The sequence below is a fragment of the Colias philodice genome, chromosome 9, assembly GCF_061535455.1.
Source record: "Colias philodice isolate Cphi_HAF_F1 chromosome 9, ilColPhil1 Martin Lab GWU primary, whole genome shotgun sequence".
NCBI lineage: Eukaryota > Metazoa > Arthropoda > Insecta > Lepidoptera > Pieridae > Colias > Colias philodice.
In genome coordinates this window covers 9,333,064-9,353,266 of record NC_143094.1, presented here as the reverse complement: position 1 = coordinate 9,353,266, position 20,203 = coordinate 9,333,064, and the positions used below count along the sequence as shown (strand labels likewise).

General features: G+C 33.5%; 1 protein-coding gene across 3 annotated transcripts; it reads right to left on the bottom strand.

The window, feature by feature from the left end:
- Positions 1 to 1,572: 1,572 nt before the first annotated feature.
- IA-2 (tyrosine phosphatase IA-2) lies at positions 1,573 to 19,965 on the bottom strand. 3 transcript variants are annotated; one of them, XM_089699320.1, is made up of 24 exons: positions 19,898 to 19,965; positions 19,466 to 19,758; positions 18,253 to 18,342; positions 13,354 to 13,407; positions 13,214 to 13,277; positions 12,829 to 12,963; positions 12,615 to 12,708; positions 12,386 to 12,518; positions 11,785 to 12,303; positions 9,116 to 9,247; positions 8,683 to 8,844; positions 8,109 to 8,199; positions 7,929 to 8,018; positions 7,762 to 7,841; positions 7,588 to 7,655; positions 7,200 to 7,421; positions 6,649 to 6,794; positions 6,389 to 6,443; positions 6,069 to 6,290; positions 4,850 to 5,047; positions 4,391 to 4,557; positions 4,163 to 4,216; positions 3,390 to 3,567; positions 1,573 to 3,017 (listed from the first exon to the last, which is right to left on the bottom strand). In XM_089699320.1, the coding sequence occupies exons 3-24, from the start codon at positions 18,335 to 18,337 to the stop codon at positions 2,907 to 2,909; spliced, it is 3,060 nt and encodes a 1,019-aa protein (XP_089555446.1). In that variant the 5' UTR covers positions 18,338 to 18,342; positions 19,466 to 19,758; positions 19,898 to 19,965; the 3' UTR covers positions 1,573 to 2,906. The 3 variants fall into 3 exon arrangements, with proteins under 3 accessions (XP_089555446.1, XP_089555447.1, XP_089555448.1); XM_089699321.1 differs by having other exon boundaries at positions 7,203 to 7,421; XM_089699322.1 differs by lacking the exon at positions 8,683 to 8,844.
- Between the last annotated feature and the right edge of the window lie 238 nt (positions 19,966 to 20,203).

Genomic DNA, 20,203 nt, shown 5'->3' with positions numbered 1-20,203 from the left:
TGCAAAGTTATTTATAGTTGTTTTTATTTGAAACATGTTTTGCTTTATTACAGCGGCTCCTGCTATTCATCAACAAATTTTCATAGAATTTGTTAAGATAAAGTCGATTGATTCTGAACAATATCTGTTTGGATTGAAAATTATTATAGGTACCTGATTTTGCCCACAATATCCATGATCTTTGACTTTCTTTTTTGCTTTCAGCACTTTCAGTATAAAAATGGTAACTATCTAATGATAACTTCAACATCATTGTAGTTAGTTATTATACAATTTTCAAACATGAAACTGCGCGGGCTTCATATTGGATACCTTCGACCAACAAAAATAAGGTCCTTGGCCCCTACATGAAGAGATTAGGTAGACAACGGTTTCGAACTTAGAAAGATTTAGTGAACTTCTTTTTAATTGCTCCGCAACCTGCTCCTACACGTTGTATCGTGATGTATTTATATAGCCTTTCTCGATAAAATATAGATTACTTACCTATTCAAATCAAATATATATGTATTATGTAATGTTACAATTCGAATTTCGAACCAGTAGTTCCTGAGATTGGCGCGTACAAGAAACAAACAAACAGTCTTAATATTAGTACGTAATATTTCAGTTATCACAACTTTTCATCACTTTCTGCATGATAAGCTAATCTTCGTAGAATTTATCTAGAATATTATGACTAGTGACTAGTCTAATACTACACTACGAACCCATTTTAGGATGTTCACGCTGTGTGTGCGTGTTATTATGTTAAGTATTTGTTGACTAGGTCTAGTCCTCTTCATTCGATTGCGATAACATTTGAAAATGATAATATGTCTAAGACATGACTAGTGATGATATTATATGTATAGATAAGCTGACAATGTAAATTGATATAACTAAGTAGTGGGTACACACCTAATTTGTGCAAGAAATAATTTATAAAATTGACAAGAAAATTTATTTGATCTACTTACCTTTTTGAATGCTTTCCTTTTTTGTTAATGAAGCACCCGAAAGAGTAAAAAAATCGATTGGGGTATGATTGGGATTGTATACTTATTGAATGCTTTATGATATGCTGTAACCATGGCCTTTGGAATGCCTACGGCAAAGCGCGGCGAGTCATATCGCTACGTTAAAAAAAAATTGAATTTTTTTATGAAATATTTTAGATAATTTTACTTTTTAATTAAATTAAGTTTAATAAACTACATAGCTATGCTTGAATTTAATAAAACAATGGTGTATGTTAGATTGAGGAATTTTGAAATAGTCCACACACCATACAACATCTTTACATAACCAGCCTTGTGAAGTATAAATATATCAACCTTAAAAGTATAATTTGTTGCGCAGTGTGTCGGTATATAACTGTGCAGTGCTGAATGCTTACTGACATGAGTTACGATTTGAGAGTCCTCAAGTCCACCTTCTTGTGGTCAATGCGACAAGTATAATTTAAATCGAAAAATAACAACAAAATGTTATGATACTTGTTATTCTGTTTTCACTTTTGTTATAAATTTAGGCTATGCATGGGTAATATAGTTTTTGCAAGGAAAGGAAATTGAAAAGAAATGAAGGGTATTGGACAGTTTAACTAACATCACCCTAGAACATTTTAATAATCAAAACAATTGAAGTCAATTCATTCACATTAATCTACATATAATTTCATACAGAAATACGGTTAAATATATTTTTTCCTTAAATCTAAACTACAATCATAGTTTCGTGGGTATGTTATATTTTTTTTTACATTTTCTTAAAATATGCAATAAATATAATTTTATAAATTTTATAAACATACACAGATACGTTAGACGAATCCTATTGTTTCTGCTAAAGTCTGTAAATATTATCTTTCTCTCATCTATCTGATTATTTTTATCAGGTATTCCGTTATTTGTGGATATGATCATGGAAAGATATTGTTTGTCTAAGTCAAAGTAGGTACATCAATATTGAAATATCCTATACAATAAATAACATAGGCGAGTAACTTAAACAATAACTTTAACTATTAAATATAACGTTGAATATATAGCCTCCATATAAAGATATAAGTTATTTAAAATTAACAATTAACTATAAATGCACGACGATAAATGGAAATATATTATGGCAACATAAAGTTTCGCTATAATCATATTATTTATGTAAGTACTTATTTATACATAGCTAGAAATTCTATACAATGTAATTCGAAAAATATAGTTTAGTGAAGATGGATCGCAATTATTTAATAAGCTAAATGATAACGTTAATCTTGTATATAGGTAGTTAAAGCGTTGGTAAAATTTGCTGAAAATAATTTCTGGTATATTCCATAAAAATAAGCAATTAGACCATTTTCAGAAGGCCGTGTTATATGAATAATAATATATATTATGACGGTTTAAAAATAAACTTTTGTAGCATAAGAAGGCTTGGTCAGTAGAGAACATATAATAAAAAAAAGATAGATTGAAATTGTAGACAGCCCAACAATTGACCACGTAAAATAGACTATCGTTTTAAAGGCTTACATAGATAACAGTGTCAACTTCGAGAAATAAGCACATAAATATTACAAATGGATAAAAGCTAATAACGTAGCTTTTAATAAAATATTACTTAATTTACGTATATCCGAAAACATTTAAACATATTAGAAAAGAGTTGAGAATCTCGCAAAATTAAAAAGAAAATTCCATAGACAATGTTTTAGTTTCATTTTAGGTATCAGTGCCAACACTTGCGCTATAACTATCCTCAGTCTTGCCAACATGCCTTTAATAAAAAGAATAATAAAGTTATTAGTGCCTTAATAAGTAGGTATAATAGTCGAAAATGTCCATTCGGCGAAATTCCCAACCTTTAACAACATTTAACGTAAATACTATATTAAATGCAAATATAAAGAAATCGGTGCGTTATTATTAATTGTGTTTTTCCTTTTCAGAGCCATCTTTGTCTTTCTCCTTTTCCTTTTCTTTTTTCTCTTGAAGTTGTTGCAAGTGCGCCGGTAGAGCCTTGAGAATTGCGTGTACCTTTACAAACAAAGAATGAAAAACAAAGAATGAAAGACAATAATTATAATCTGTAACTATACTTTAAAACCTATCTACGTACATATTTATAATTAAATTTATTTAATTTTCACTGCTTTTTTAAGACAAGGTGCGGTAGGTATTTTTTTTTCATATAAACGCTCTCGTCTATTTATTTATTATCTTTAAGCCCCGTATGCATGTTAAACATTTAACAGCATTACAGTTAAACCAACATATTAGGAGTAGGCAGGATAAGCAGGAGAAAATTGGCAACACTTATAAGTGGTGTAAACACGCAGTGCGTTATTAACTCTGTAACTTGCAGAGTTAATTGTTGCTCAAATGTTACCCACGATTACTAGGTTTTACCTCTTCAGCAACTGCCATGAGCACGAACTCGAACTGCTGCTTAGTAGCGACCATACGAGGTCGTTGGTCGCGAATATGTTCCAGGGTTGCCGCTATATCGATCTCCTTAGCGCCTTTCGCCATACGATTCAGGACCATGTCGATGAGACAGTATGTTCCGGTGCGGCCAGCTCCATCACTATTGGAGAAGAACTTGGTAAAATCGTATAGAATAGAAAAAAAATCCTGGGCAAAAGATCCGTTTTGAAAAGTTTGGTCAGTTGTAATTATAAATTCTTCAAAAAATGTAAAGTTTCGAGTACGGAAACTAGGTCAAAATGATTGTGATGAATTACGAAATAAATACATGTTATTATCTACTTGCAAATCATATTTAGCCACTTGAAAAACACATTAGTCATCTTACATGACACAATATTTTGATGGCGCTATAAACAGATTTTGCTGGGTAGTAAATACAACTTGATTTGAACTTGTATTATAGGTACATTTTGCATGAAAACTATATAGATATTCATAAATTATTAGCTGTCCCGGCAAACGTTGTTCTGCCGTACTCTTGTCACTTAGGAGTATGAAAAATAGATGTTGGCCGATTCTCAGGTACGTATACCCAATATGCATACAAAATTTCATGATAATCAGTCTAGCCGTTTCAGAGGAGTATGGTTACTAACATTGTTACATGAGAATTTTATATGTATTAGAGAGAGAAGAGAAGAGAGGATAACAAACATTATTTGATACAGAGAGTAATGATGAATAATGCATACCTGCAGTGAACCACGATGGGGCAAGATCGTCCTCTGTATGACTTGTTCACCTTCCTGAAATATAAACTCTCATTAATTTCATACTTGGTAACACTAAAAACGTTAAAGTACCTATTCGATATCGTATTTAAATAGCAATATGCAATTCAAGCTTAATCATTGGAATAGAGCAGAATATACCAAAAGCATTGATGAATGTATGCCAAAATATGTGAAAATTTTTAATACCTCCTGAATTCAAGCAACGCCTTGGTGGATGAAGGCACTCCGTTCTCAGGCCAAGACAGGAAGTGGAACTGGGTGACCGTACGAGTTTCGCTTGTGCGTTGGTTCTTCAGGTAGAAGCTACGGACCAGGTAGTCGTCGCACCAGATGTGTTCGCTCACGAGATGCACCTGAATTAGAAAAAGAAAATTATATTATTAGTTATGTACATATTTCATTCTTAATTTACTATTCTCTAAAGTCTGCAAGTTCACGTACTTTTACTGTTTTTTTATTTACATTTACGGTTTAAACAATTTTAAATATAATTGATTGCAATATTTTTTAATACTCACTTTCGTATCAAACTACGTTAATCTCTATTTCGTTTGGAATTTCTACTAATTTTTATTTATAAGATATAATGAAAAAGTGAAACAATTTGCTGATAATTTTATGCACCACTTAGTAACTACTTCATACCTCATAAATATGGTAAAGTTCAGATCCTTCCTCGGGCCAGTAACGGTGGCACAGTTGTTGTCCGTTCTCCGTAAGCCGGGTCAGCATCACCATGACAACGCTCCCCTGTTCCCAGACCATTTGCCAGAAGTCAGACGAAGTGTGCGGCATTGGGCCCGACGCGGCGATGTAGGCTGGGTTGCGAGGGTCATGATCAGTCTGCAATATAAATCATATAAAAAGACGTGTGGCATTCGGGGACTGCCGCGGTAAAGCTATTGCATAGCATGCCTTCAAGCCACACCTCCGCCGTGCCCGTCGGAGTAGGGAGCGTGAGGTTTTTTTCGTTACGGAATTTCTGGATTCGGTCCCCGCGCTCAAGGCCCGCGATAGAAGCTATGCAATAGCTTAATAGGCATAATAGGAGAGGTACTAATTTATTTTAGGCTATATTTACACAAGTGACATGGTCTTTAACTTCTCCATTCTATGCGGAATCTAATGATTTTATTTATTGAGTGTAGCAAGCATACAGTAAGTTCATATTTCTGCAACAAGATAAAAAGTAAAACAACTAAAACCCAACTACGACAAAAAACGACGCTGAAAAAGTATAAAACAAAAGTTAAATTGATGAACTAATAAAGAAGCTATGAACGAAAAGATGTGAATTATATGCAATCAGCCCATGAATACAGGTAAAGTCACAAGCAAATGCTAGTAATATATATATATTCAAAATGTGCAAGTAAAAAGCTTTCAAATGATACCAAACACGGCATATTTATCTTAACTTTATTTTTTTACTCTGTATATTTTGTCCGCTAGAGGGCGCCACATTAGATTTTGTGAAACCCCATATAGCCTATAACCAGCGGACAATTAAGACGCTTCTAATGATATGTCATTTGTCGAATTCTGATAAGTAGTTTAGAAGTTACGAGGGAACAGATGAACATACATACATACATACATACATATATACATACATACATACATACATACATACATACATACATACATAGCCTGTCAAAATCATAACCCTCCTTTTGCTTTGCCGTAGTCGGGTAAAAAGTAACCGAAGAAGACCGTAGTAAAATTCCGATTTATTATTCAATATTTGTTTCACAATTTGTAAGATAAACTGTTTAGAGTACTTTGAGTTGAGCTGAAAATAGGATAATTTTGTATCAAACTTTCTAACTGTTCGAATGAAAACTGTAAAAATAAATTTACTCACGATAGTAGAAGCATTGATGTAGTCAGATCCAAGGTGGTTCGACAGAGGGTTCAAAGTCACTCTAGCATGATCGTACGGAAGGCAATGGGAGTATCTATTCTTGCCAGTATTATCTGCCTTATAAGCCGCAGTGGTCGTATTCGGTTCAGCCTCGTAAGCGCAAAGAGCTTTCCACTCCTGTTCCAAACGGTCCTTGTTGCGCAAGTGATCTTCCATATAAGCCTGATAAAGATAAAAAATTAATTAATATGATGTAGAATATCTAAAAGGAATATCTCCTTGAGAACAAGAAAAGGCTAGGTATATAAAATATGACGTACCAAGACCATGTGGCCAGTAGATATGTCCATGTTAGTAAGTGCTGGTTCCTCGCTCCTGTCGAAGTTAAAATACGTTTCAAACCTTATTTTTTATTAATTGTTAATACCATAAAATTTAATTTAGATAACGGCATGGATTGTATTTCAAGTGTTCAAGTAACCAAAAAATACCTATGTTTTTATTAAAATTTTGAGGATTTTTACATTAAATTGATTATTTTTAGATGAATTTATGGTATTCTTCACAACAGTATACGTACCAAGATGAAGTGCTAGAGCGTGTGGAAGGCGAGTTGCCCTCAGGTTCCCGGGACAACGACGTGATGCGTTGCGGAGCCTCCGTGGGATGCGGTGCGGGAGCCTGCTTGCCAGTCATCTTGCCAGACATACGGGCACGACATAATTCCTGAGATTCAAATGCCTACGTATAGCGACATTATCGAGTTAAATTTTTGATCTAATTTGTTTTTGACGTGACAACGTCTTATAATTCGATAGAGCCGGCTGCACGCACGAAAAAACATGACTCCTGCGGCGTTACCTCGCTCTGAGGCGTTCCATAGGCTTGAAGTGCAAGCAAGAGCGCGGAACGAGCGACAAAGAAGCACAATCGGACGTTGGCACGTTCAACTATCGTCAGTAAACCGACTTTACAGACAACCAATTTTTTTTAAAGAAAATCTATGTGAATACAAGTCAAAGTACCTGTATGATCATTTAAATTGAGCTTTTGCATCAAAAGCTTAACGAAAAATATCAACTAAAATGATTTTATTAAAATTTACTTAAATAAATGGATCCCGGTAACCACTACCTGATAGTCTCTCGTAGCTTCAGCGTCGATCTCGGCAGCCGAAGACAGTCCTTGCATCTTCCTCTTTGAGCTCATGTCCCGTTTTAGCAGAACCGCAAAAATAACCACTCCAACAATAAGAACAGCCAAACTTCCAACCAGAGCAAGAAGAACCGGCAGTTCTAAGCCGAAATATTTAGGTTCTCGCACTGCGTCTTGGCGCATTACATGGTACTGAGTCTGGAAAAATCGCGCAAATAAACTAAACGATATTTACAAAGAGTACCTACTTAGTTAAGTGTCAATTTAATTTTTATTTATTTGTAACTATATAAAGATCGAATGGATGTAACATATTTATTTAATAAATAGTCTAATATTTAATATTTTAAATAGACGTGCTTACCCTATCACCAATACCACTGGCAATAATTTGTGCTCCTGTTTCTTTGGCAACTTTATCTTTCATGTTACCTAAAATTTCAGAATAACATCATTTAATGTCCTTCACACATAATATTAGATACTGTAAGTCAAAACATATAATGAAATAGTCAAAATAAGACATATTGAAGCATACCAATCTGCCTGGCTACTTCCTCCGCATTCCATCCTCGGTTATTATTTTCAACTTTAAAAGTGACCTCTGTAGGGTCAACTCTGTAATGTAGGATTAAACAGTAGTATTTAATTAAAGAAAAGACATAATATAATATAAACATGAATAAATTAAGCAAATAAAGTTACCGTGGATTTGTAAAAGTATCTTTCTCTAAACCGAGCATTTCTTCTAGTCTTGCAATAAAAGAGATGCCTTTTTCCCAGTTTGTAAGGAATCTGAGGCAAATGAAAAGCAAAATGTATGTATTATTAAGTAGTTTGGAAGCAACATTTTGTTTAATAACTAAAAAAAATATATGCTTGTACCTATTTTGAAATTTAACAAAGGCATAAGACGGGTCATATTGATATTCATTATTATTGATGTCACTCGGCTTTCCCACTGGCGCTTCGTGGTCTGAAAATAAATCTTTAAATTAATTTAAACAATGATCATCCACTACCATAAATTATATTTAAATTACAAAGACGTACAACATTATATTATACAAAATTCATGCATTTAAGGATTCTTATGAAGAAATCGTATTTTCGCGTCATTCTTCCATATTTGATCGTTTTGTGTTACATCTTGTGATATATATTTACACCGATAGCACCACAACATAAAAATTCGTTAAAAATAAGCAAATAAATATTGGAGGGAAAATAACAAAAAATAAAATAATAATTACACAAATATGTTGGGGAGTGTACGGAGAACCAGAGAGCATCATGCGAATTGTGAAAATCGAGAATAGAATGTGCTAATTTAGGGTACATTTAGTGCGTACAATCTAGAGAATATTTAGCAGTGCAGTTAGTATTTTAAAACACATTCTTCACGGACGCTAAATTGGCTTTATAGCTTTTAGCTACTTTAGGCCACCGTGACACTAACCTGTCACAGACATACTCTTATTGTGGTATAAAATCTTTAAAGCTTGCGCGTCCAGCCGTGGCCCAGGCTTTTTAACATCATCTCTTTCCCTACGTTTAAAGCCCAATTCTCTATCAAGTAAGTCTTGAAAATCTTCGGATAAGTAAAATTTTGAATTTTCACCTGAAACATTGTCGGTAGATATGTAATAGCCTTTGCTCTGGATGACTCTATCTCAGAGCTTTAAGGTTTTTAATGAGATCATGATTTTTAAATAACATAATAAAACCTAAGGAAAAACATGGAAAAATTAAAAAAATAATTTTGTATGTTACAAATTATTTCAAGAAAGTAAAGTAGTGTATTGGTTTTTATAGTGCCGATGCAAAGAAGCAACACAAATTTCGTTTTGCCTACATAATATTACAGGTAGAGAGAAGACTTTAATTCCAACCTTGCAACTCATTTGGACCTAAGGGTCCACCTTCAGCTACAACTGCACCTTGAGGCCTAAGTTTTGATCCAATAATTTTGCTCCAATAATTCATTAAGTATTCCATGTTTTTGTCGTATTTCGCTTTATTTCCTGGAAATGCAATGCCTATATTGAGCAATATTTACTTTAAAAACATATATATAAACTAGCTGTGCCCGCGACTTCGTCCGCGTGGAATAGTGACTGCATAGTAGTTACTACTTAACACACAATTATTGAGTAAACACGTCTTGAAACACGTACTATCATATACAACTAAATTATAAGTACTTACACATTATTATAAAGTTAATAAATAAAATAAATAATAACACAAAAGAACTGTTAGTAAAATTTATTACTAAACTGAGCTATAAAACTTAGGTACAGAAGAGTTCAAAATTTCCAGGAAGTGGTTATTCTCCCGCTCCCATATTCCTTCTACTTTCACAGACTTTCAACTTTTCCCTTTCACCCCTAGTAAATGGCAGAACCGATTTTGATCTAAATTCTAAACCATGTCTAATCATACCTATATATATTATGTACATGTCATATCCTTTCGTTTGGTACTCCATTTGGATTATGTATCCCCACTATCACCCCAAGGTGCCCTATATGTAATAAACAGATTAACCAATTTTGATAAAACATGACTAATTGTAATTCACACGTCATTTGATATGCCGCTTGATTATATTATTATTTGACCACATTCGATTATTCATTCCCACTTTTACCGCTATAAATCAATAAATGGATGAACCGATTTTGATTAAATATGCCTCATCATACTTCTCACGTCAGGTCATGCCCTTTCATTTGATATGCCACTTGGGTATATTATTTGACAACTTTTATTCCCACTTTTATACCTATATCCAATAAATGGATGAACCAATTTTGATAAAATATTGTACTTTACACGTCATGTCTTTCATTAGATAAGTTACTTGAGTATATTTGATAAAATTTATTTATTTATTCCCACTTTTACCCCTATATGAAAAAAGACGTTTCATTTGATATATCACTTGGGTATAACAGACAGCATTCGTTTTTCTCATTCCCACTTTTGCCCTACATATAATTATTGGATGAACCGATTTTGATTAAATATGCCTCATTATACTTCTCACGTCAGGTCATGATCAGGTCACCCTTTCATTTGATATGCCACTTGGGTATATTCGACAACTTTTATTCCCACTTTTATACCTACATATTATATCCAATAAATGGATGAACCAATTTTGATAAAATATTATGTCTTATTGTACTTTACACGTCATGTCTTTCATTGGATACGTCACTTGAGTATATTTGATAAAATTTATTTATTTATTCCCACTTTAACCCTTTTATATCAAATAAATTGATGAACCAATTTTGATATAATTTGACTTGTTATTTCTGACAGGTCGTCCTTTTTCATTTGATATAATATCACTTGGGTATAACAGACAACATTCGTTTTTTTCATTCCCACTTTTACCCCTCTATATAATAAATGGATGAACCGATTTTGATTAAATACCAATGCCTCATTATACTTCTCACGTCAGGTCATGCCCTTTCATATTTTGATATGCCACTTAGGTATATTTGACAACTTTTATTGCCACTTTTATCCAATAAATGGATGAACCAATTTTGAATATGTCTTATTGTACTTTACACGTCATGTCTTTCATTAGATACGTCACTTGAGTATATTTGTTAAAATTCATTTATTTATTCCCACTTTTACCCCTATATCAAATAAATGGATGAACCGATTTTGATAAAATTTGACTAATTGTTTCTGACATGTCGTCTATTTTCATTTGATATTATCACTTGGGTATAACCTACATTAACAACCTACATTAACAACTAACATGCGTTTTTTTCACCCCTATATAATATTATAATAAACAACTAATGTAACAAAAAAACCGCATCTAATTCGTATTACCCGTTAGCGAGCTACGGTGTCACAGACAGACACGCAATACACACATAGCGGTCATAACACCCCTCTTTTTGCGTCGGGGGTTAAAAATATAATACCTACGACATAATTTCAAAGACCTTTTATATAGAAAATTTACCTAGAAGTAACCATAATGCTATTTGTGCAGGTTTTAGACTTATGAGCAAAAATCTAAATAAAGGTCCTTTGACCCCCCCTACTACCCCCTCAGCATAACCACCCCCCCCCCCCACGCTTGGGGACTTTCGATATGATCATCTGGACATGTCAAGGAATAACTTTAGCGTATAATTTACGAAATAAAGTAATTCATGTATAGAATGCCTTAGCAAATGTTCGCTGTGATTACTTAAATGGTCATAACTTTTTTATTTATGAACCGATTGACATGAAATAAACACTAAATGTTAAATGAAGCTTACCAGAATATATTAGTGAAAACCGCATCTAAATCGGATAAGCCGTTTCTGAGATTAGCGTGTTCAAACATACAGACAAACAGACAAACAGACAAACAGACAAACAGACAAAAATTTTTTTAACAACAGTTTTGGGTTTGGGATCGATTTAGTAATAACCCCTGCTATTTTTTTTTTTACATATTTTCATTGTACAGACACCACTTTTCTAGAATTTTATTATATGTATTGATGATGAATGTTATGAGGGCTACCTTTAGATTTATATGGGCCTAATTCTCCACTCCCAGGTTCAACTAATTCATCTTCCATGCCATCTTCATCAAAGTAAATACGCGATTCTGGTATATCTCCGGGATTCTCATATTCAAAGGGAAAGTTTTTCGCTGCAAAACTCTGTCTATATTTTTCTAAAGCGTTAGATTTAACTTCTGCATCTAAAGGAGAAAATCGATTTCCCGTCAAATACTCTGCTGTATATGGCGGAGGTTTTGTTTTATATTTTCTAAAATGGGCGCCCAAACGTTGTTCGTCAGTAAAATCATTGGTTTCTGGATTCGGCTCAAGTTTGTTTTGTTGCAGAGATTTTTTCTCTTTGTCGATAAATTGTTCAAGTTCTGAATTCGGTCTATTTCCATGTGTCATCTGAGCTCGTAGTCTCTCGCGAAAACCTCCAAAAGGAACAATAGGAGACTCTTCACCTTCATTCATCATCATAATGTTACCTACTTTATCACCCAGGATGTCATTTTCAGAGGGATCATTGTCGGAAGCTGAATTGCAAAAATAGAAAAATAAATAACATTTATTATTGCGTAAATCAGACATAATTAACAGCGACAAGCTTTAACGTACCTTCTGATATTAAATACGGGACCGGCTCATCATCCGGCGTCAAAGGAGGATTATATATTTCATTTGCATAATCGGAATCAACTAATTGCGAATTTGGCATAAATCGTATGTAAGCTGTCTCGTCCGGTTCGACCTAGCGTAGAAACAAATTAAAAGTATTTTATGTGTGTAATAGGATCAAAAAAGTGCTAAACATAAATTATTAATCTTATAATTAAACAAAACTTACTTCTACATTTTCGTCACCTTCCATAATTGGCGCAGAACTTAGTTTAGGATCAGCGAACTGATCACATAACTTTGAGTTCACATTTGTCGGGTCACTGCAAATAGTGCCAAAGTATATCATCACTATCAATTGATCAGTTTAAGTACTACATATGTACTGTACAAACTGAAATAACATCTTTAGAATTAAAGAAGAAGAAGAAAGAAGTACTTACAGTTGTTGTCGCAAAGCATAGAGCATGCTCTGCAATACGCACTGGGTGTAAGCATGCTCCCAGCGGTACCCTTGGGTGGCTAGACGCTGCAGCTCCCCCTCGAACCATTGCAGCTGGGTGGAGCTCATGTCATATCTAAACATATGATTGTAATTTGAAGTTTTGAGGTATGAATTACCGAATCCGATATAAAATTAGATTTAGAATTTATTTAATTATGTTTTCTTTGTTTTCAGATACTTATGAAAAATAATAAAAAGAAATACTTAAAAATATTTTTTTTTACCGAAATTAGGTATATAAAAGAACATATAATTTTCGGTTAAAACTATATCCTATCTTAAACATTTGCGTAATAAAATGTATTACAATAAAATATACTCACTGGTAGAGCGCCCCCTCCTCCACATCGCTTTCGTAGATAGGGATGCACTTCCCGAAGGCGAAATCTATATAATATTAACAAATGTTTAAATACAAAAAAAAATAAGAACTAATTAAAATTAAAAAAAATATATGACATACCATCGTAGCACCATTCCGCGCCCTCTACGCACAAAGTCGAACTAAACAAACACCCTGCAGGAATACAAAAGAGATTTATTTGCTTTTATCCTTATATTTATAGTCCATTGAATGAGTCCCTCCAAGGGGGGTCTAGAGTGCGTGAGTTAGTAACGTAAGATGTTTCTTCGGAAACATGTCAAGAGTCCCTAGGTAATAAACATACTAAAACCCCGGGCCACTAGGAGGAGCCCCGGAGTGGGGAGAGGGGGGAAATGGGTCCATTTTTTCATTTTTCGCTTAAATCTCAAAAACGGTACATGTTAGAGAAAAACTTTCAAGGAAAAGTTGAAAGGCCATAAAATTATCTACAAGTTGTAACTAAATCGTTTTTTCCTATATCCTACTGTTTCTAAGTTATACGCAGTAAAACATGATTTTGGCTCAAACAATTTCCACATCAATCGATCAAAAAATATTTCTTTCTTCCAAAAAACTCAAATGTGCAACTTGTGACCAGTACTGATAGATTGCTCTTAATTAGGTCTATAATTGGTAAAATAAACACATTCCTCCATGGAAGCCTTTAGGAGGAATCGATTGTCAAAATATTATGTTAGGGCAGTTTGAGTTACTGAACTTGATCTTTTTATTTTTTTCTTCCAAAAAACTCAAAAGTGCAACTTGTGACTGGTACAGATAGATTGCTCATAATTAGGTCTATCATTGCTAAAAATACCAGATTCCACCACGGAGGCGTTTACGGGGAATTGAATTTTATCAGGGTAGTTACGATACATGAACTTTTTATTTTTTTTCTTCCAAAAAGCTCAAAAGTGCAACTTGTGACCGGTACAGATAGATTGCTCATAATTAGGTCTATCATTGATAAAAATACCAGATTCCACCATGGAGGCGTTTACGGGGAATTGAATTTTATTAGGGTAGTTAGTTAAAAAGTTCATCTATCGTAACTACCCTAATAAAATTCAATACCTCCTAAACGCCTCCATGGTGGAATCTGGTTTTTTTATTAATGATAGACCTAATTATGAGCAATCTATCGGTACCGGTCACAAGTTGCACTTTTGAGTTTTTTTGGAAGAAAAAAAATAAAAAGTTCAAGTATCGTATCTACCCTAATAAAATTCAATTCCCCGTAAACGCCTCCGTGGTGGAATCTAGTATTTTTATCAATGATAGACCTTATTATGAGCAATCTATCTGTACCGGTCACAAGTTGCACTTTTGAGTTTTTTGGAAGAAAAAAATAAAAAGATCAAGTTCAGTAACTCAAACTACCCTAATATAGTATTTTGACAATCGATTCCTCCTAAAGGCTTCCATGGAGGAATGTGTTTATTTTACCAATTATAGACCTAATTAAGAGCAATCTAACAGTACCGGTCACAAGTTGCACTTTTGAGTTTTTTGGAAGAAAAAAATAAAAAGATCAAGTTAAATAACTCAAACTACCCTAATATAGTATTTTGACAATCGATTCCTCCTAAAGGCTTCCATGGAGGAATGTGTTTATTTTACTAATTATAGACCTAATTAAGAGCAATCTATCAGTATCGGTCACAAGTTGCACTTTTGAGTTTTTTTGGAGAAAAAAAATAAAATGTTCAAGTATCGTAACTACCCTAATAAAATTCAATTCCCCGTAAACGCCTCCGTGGTGGAATCTAGTATTTTTATCAATGATAGACCCAATTATGAGCAATCTATCTGTACCGGTCACAAGTTGCACTTTTGAGTTTTTTGGAAGAAAAAAATAAAAAGATCAAGTTCAGTAACTCAAACTATCATAATATAATATTTTGACAATCGATTCCTCCTAAAGGCTTCCATGGAGGAATGTGTTTATTTTACCAATTATAGACCTAATTAAGAGCAATCTATCAGTACTGGTCACAAGTTGCACATTTGAGTTTTTTGGAAGAAAGAAATATTTTTTGATCGATTGATGTGGAAATTGTTTGAGCCAAAATCATGTTTTACTGCGTATAACTCAGAAACGGTAGGATATAGGAAAAAATAATTCAGGTACAACTTGTAGATAATTTTATGGCCTTTCAACTTTTCCTTGAAAGTTTTTCTCTAACATGTACCGTTTTTGAGATTTAAGCGAAAAATGAAAAAATGGACCCATTTCCCCCCTCCCCCCACTCCGGGGCTCCTCCTAGTGGCCCGGGGTTTTAGTATGTTTATTACCTAGGGACTCTTGACATGTTTCCGAAGAAACATCTTACGTTACTAACTCACGCACTCTAGAACTTTTTATTCAATGGACTATTATTAGAGTTAACGATAATTTATCTGTACAATAATTCACTTCTCCTTGTGACTCCAGCTCAATAGGTAATATTATCGTAGAATATATCAAATATCATTGTGAAGACCGTTAAGTTTATATTTGTAATAAATCAACAAGTAAAACCTAATAAAATAAGTTTGGAAGAACATTTAAAGTTGTACATATTCAAGCAAAACTAGAGATTACAAACACAAAGTACCTAAAATTAAAAATTCGAAAGTTTGAGAGCGTGGATAGTTCGTTACTTTTTCATACAAAAACGGATGGCAGTAAATATATAAGTAATATGAAATTTAGGCCAGAGAGATTATAGTCTGGATTTGCACATTAATAAACTGTTGTAACATATAATTATGTATTTTGTAAAATTAAATTGTAAAACTGACATGATTTAAAAGAGCAACTATGGAGTTTCTTGCCGGTTCTTCTCCGTAGATACTGCTTTCCGAATCGGTGGTAAATGTTAAAATATGTAATGACGTTTCAAAAGTGCTTCTATAATTAAGAAGTCTAATTGAATAAATAAATGTTTGAGTTTGAGTTTGAGTGTAAAGCTGTGAACTTTATTTTATTAACCCGCCATTGGTGACCTCATATGTCTGTGAGACCGGGCAGTTAAAGAAACCCAAATATTTTTGTCACCGTTTATCGAATTGCACTGTGGTTTCGAGTAGCTGCCTAATTTCGCGCCCCCTACCCTACCCCTACCCCACGACAGCGACGCGGGCGCACGTTACTGAGTTTTGGCCAAAACCCGGTGCGTGAGACCGGCGTCACCAACCAAGTAAGTAAAATGGTTATTGTGTATTTTTTTTATTTTACTTATTTTGATAAAGCTATTGTTGTAATTTATAGTTTAATCATATAATTCTATTATTAGTAAGTGTTTTGCTAGATTTGATCGATATTTTACAAGAAATTACGTGTTTTTTGTTCAAATTGTGAACACTGTTTCAGCATGTCTTACGAAAGTAATCAGTGTCGTCTCGAGGCTCTTTTGCAAGAAGCAGTATCTGATGAGGACAGATTACAAACGTCATCGGAAAGTGAATCTGGAAGTGACTTCGAACCAGATAATTTCGAACCAGATCGCACGTAGTACCAATAACTTGCTCTAGTTGTTTGGCTGTTGAAGATGAGTGATTTTAGTATTGTATATTTTTTTTTTTGGTCGAAGTATTACTATTTATGTTACTTCATTTTATGTTTTCAGTGTCATAAGACTGACTAAGCCTAATTTTACTGTTAAATAATTAAGATTGATGCTTTATTTTTGAGTTTTAAAAAAACTTTGTTAAAATACTTGACAATTTTAGTTATTTCAAATATTTTGTCTTATGCTAATAAAAGAGATTTGATTTATTAAATACCTATGTTTTATTGACAATAAAAGATCAAATTTTATATCTATCCCAATGAAAAGTAGCATGAACCGTCAATTACAGATAAACTCGTAGTCAAAAACCCCGGTGCGTGAGACCGGGGTCACCAACGCTGTAAGTCAAATTCACGTCACCAATGGCGGGTTAAAGTCCAATATAACCCTTAGAATATTATAACCTTTCAACCTATCTTTTTAAAAATATCATACAGTGAATGTCTCTATTACAGGTAGAGTTATTTTGTATTCACAATTTCAGAGCTTTTATTTTGTAGCCCTAGTAATAGATTATTATTGTAAAATAAGCATCAATCGTGATATGTTGACGTGATATATACAGAAACAGAAAATAGAAATCCTTAATTCAGTGTAGGTTTAATATTATGTAGGTATTCTTTGATATAAAATGAGAAAATTGCAACCCACGGGCCACGTTGCATGAAGGCATTTTCATTATATCTTATGAAATTTCTAGAAGATGCTCGAGTCTATTTTTATTCATCAAACGATTTTAATCTCGAAGATTCCTCTTTAGGAAAGGAGCATGAATAGGTATAATCTCTCGGTAGGTACATAAATAGATTTTAATCTTAAAACGTCGAACTTTTATGTTAGACATCAAATTTCATATAGTTATATTCAGTTACTCAATATATCTAGGTTATATCCCCTAAATTATTGTTTGGGTGTTTTAACTTTTAAGTTACAATTCAGTTCAAATTTTCGAGCTTTAAAGAGCTTGAAAGTTGGGGGATAATTAACGATAAATAAATATATTTTTTTAACAAATTGTACGGAAGCATATTATAATGCTTTAGCATACCTACCTTGTAAATATTAATCTTTATTCTTAATTAAATAATTTTTTAAATGACTAATCATACTGATAACAATTTTCATGCATTTGTGACCCCAAGCAGACAAAAATTCTAAAATTGTGTTGGTCTAAAACTAAAAAGATCTGCTGATTATTTCGTTTTCTTTTTCAATCGACTTCCGAAAAGGAGGTTCTAATTCGACCGTAGGTATTTTTAAACGATACATTTTTGATTTTAACTAAAAATCTTATCGACGGGTTTTAACTTTTAAATTATTTTACCAGTTCTACAATCTTAAATCCAAGTCTTAACCCAATTACATAGGCTATACCTATTTATTCCGACATGGAATAAAAAAAATCTGGTCAAAGCCGGGAAACAGATTATCATATTATACATACCTATGTTCCCATCAGCGTTCGAGGGCGCCAGCGTGCTCAGAAGCGCCAGCGCCCATAGTGTTGACCGAAGATACATTCGGCACATTACATCTGCAAATAATAATGTTTTCCAAAACCACAGAAGCAAAAACAATCGCAAAACAAATAATTTTGTCGCAGCTGTTGATATCTATTTACACAAAAACATGGCAAACAATGTTTCTTTACGAAATAATTTCAAAATGATCAAATTAAAAAAAAAACCTCAATTTACCTAGGTAATAAAATATATGTAATAATAACTATAGCAATCAATGAATAATAAATATTGGATCACCTATTCCATTTACTATTATCTAGTTTAACCTCCCCTTAGGTAGGTACTATGAGATTTCATGGGGCATTTAATTTATGGACCTAATAAACTTGATGGATGTCCGCTGTAGATTGATTTAAGCTTAGCTAAATTTAATTTCGTCCGACGTTATTGCCACTTTATTTTTATTAAACGAAAAGCTAACGTAATAAATACTTATACCTATGTTCACTTCGCGAGTTAGAAAAGGAAGATAAATTATGGGGGATTGTTATCTGGACTTCTATCTTTAAATAAGTGAATTTCACCAAATAATAAATGATATGTAGATAATATGTATGACGAACTTTAACACAGTTAACGTATTAGGGATTATGCCTAGTGTATTTTTAATAAAGGAGTAATAATTCATAAACGTTATTAATCTATCCGATAGCTACAGATATTGCCGTTACATAGATAGATTACATTGACGTAGGCATCCATGCCCTTTAGGTACATCCCACGCAAACGCTTGGCCTAAAAACTTTCATCCCTATTTATGGGGATTCATTCTAACAAATAAATGAATAATTATGAACCTTTAAATGTAGTTAAATAGCACAAATGTAATATAATTCAAATTCTCTTACAAGGGATGAATAAATGCGCACACCTACGCAGTTAGCTAGGATAATGTCAAAGGGTTCCTGGTTCTAAAAATAGAACAAGCTGATTGATTTTAAAACAAGGAAAAGAAATTAAGAAAAAGCTTCACGTACCAGATAACGATCTTATAAACAAACACATTATCAAAACATCTCATTAACACTTTTAAGTAACAGGTTTTATAAACGGCAACTACAAAGAATACATTCACAGGAAAAAAATCGTATGTGAAATGATGATTCTGTTTATATAAAAGGTAAGAATACGCACCGTTCAAGATCAGCAATGATTACTGTAGCATTAGCTATGCAGGAAACACTGAAATCTTTCACAGCGGACACTGAGACACGGCTTCAGGCGGGTCGTCCGCGGCGAGATGCAAAGCGGCCAGCTGTATCGCCCAGCGAGCCTGCGCACTCCGCTATATCGATCTTGCGCCCATCCATTCACACAATACGTTCGCCGCCTACATAACTCGATCCGACTAGATGTTATACTTCAATCATCATTAGATAACACAATATTAGCAATTGGTCCTCGAAGCTTCCACTCGAAGCACTTCACTGTAACGCGAAATGAGCTCAATAAATATAACGACCGAATTTAGAATGCAATAATATTTGGTCGACACCAAAATACACTTGAACCTTTAGTGTATTTGTCAATACATGAAAAAGGAAGAGAATAATTGAAATATATTGCCTTGTTTAGGTATAAAGCGGCGACACTATGCCGGGTTATCTTGGTACAGCGTTTTGCATGCTAATGACGTTTCGATAACGATGTTGGGGCTAGAGTCGATAAACGAAGCGATGCTTGGTACCTACAGCCACCCACATACAATCATTTATAAACCACATGATATTTTCAAGGAATAAATAGAATATAATACTATATTATAAAGTAACTTATTGGTAAAGTAACTGCCTACTGAGCCGACGGTCCCGGGTTCGATCCCCGGTCAGGGCAAATATTTGTGTGATGTCTGGGTGTTATTATCTATATATG

Excerpts from the sequence above, each read along its gene's own strand:
- IA-2 (XM_089699320.1), bottom strand. The coding sequence starts at position 18,337 with ATGTGCCGAATGTATCTTCGGTCAACACTATGGGCGCTGGCGCTTCTG. Across the intron at positions 8,200-8,682 it reads TAAGAGTATGTCTGTGACAG|ACCACGAAGCGCCAGTGGGA; the intron begins GTTAGTGTCACG and ends ATTTATTTTCAG. Across the intron at positions 7,656-7,761 it reads GGAAGTAGCCAGGCAGATTG|GTAACATGAAAGATAAAGTT; the intron begins GTATGCTTCAAT and ends CTGAAATTTTAG.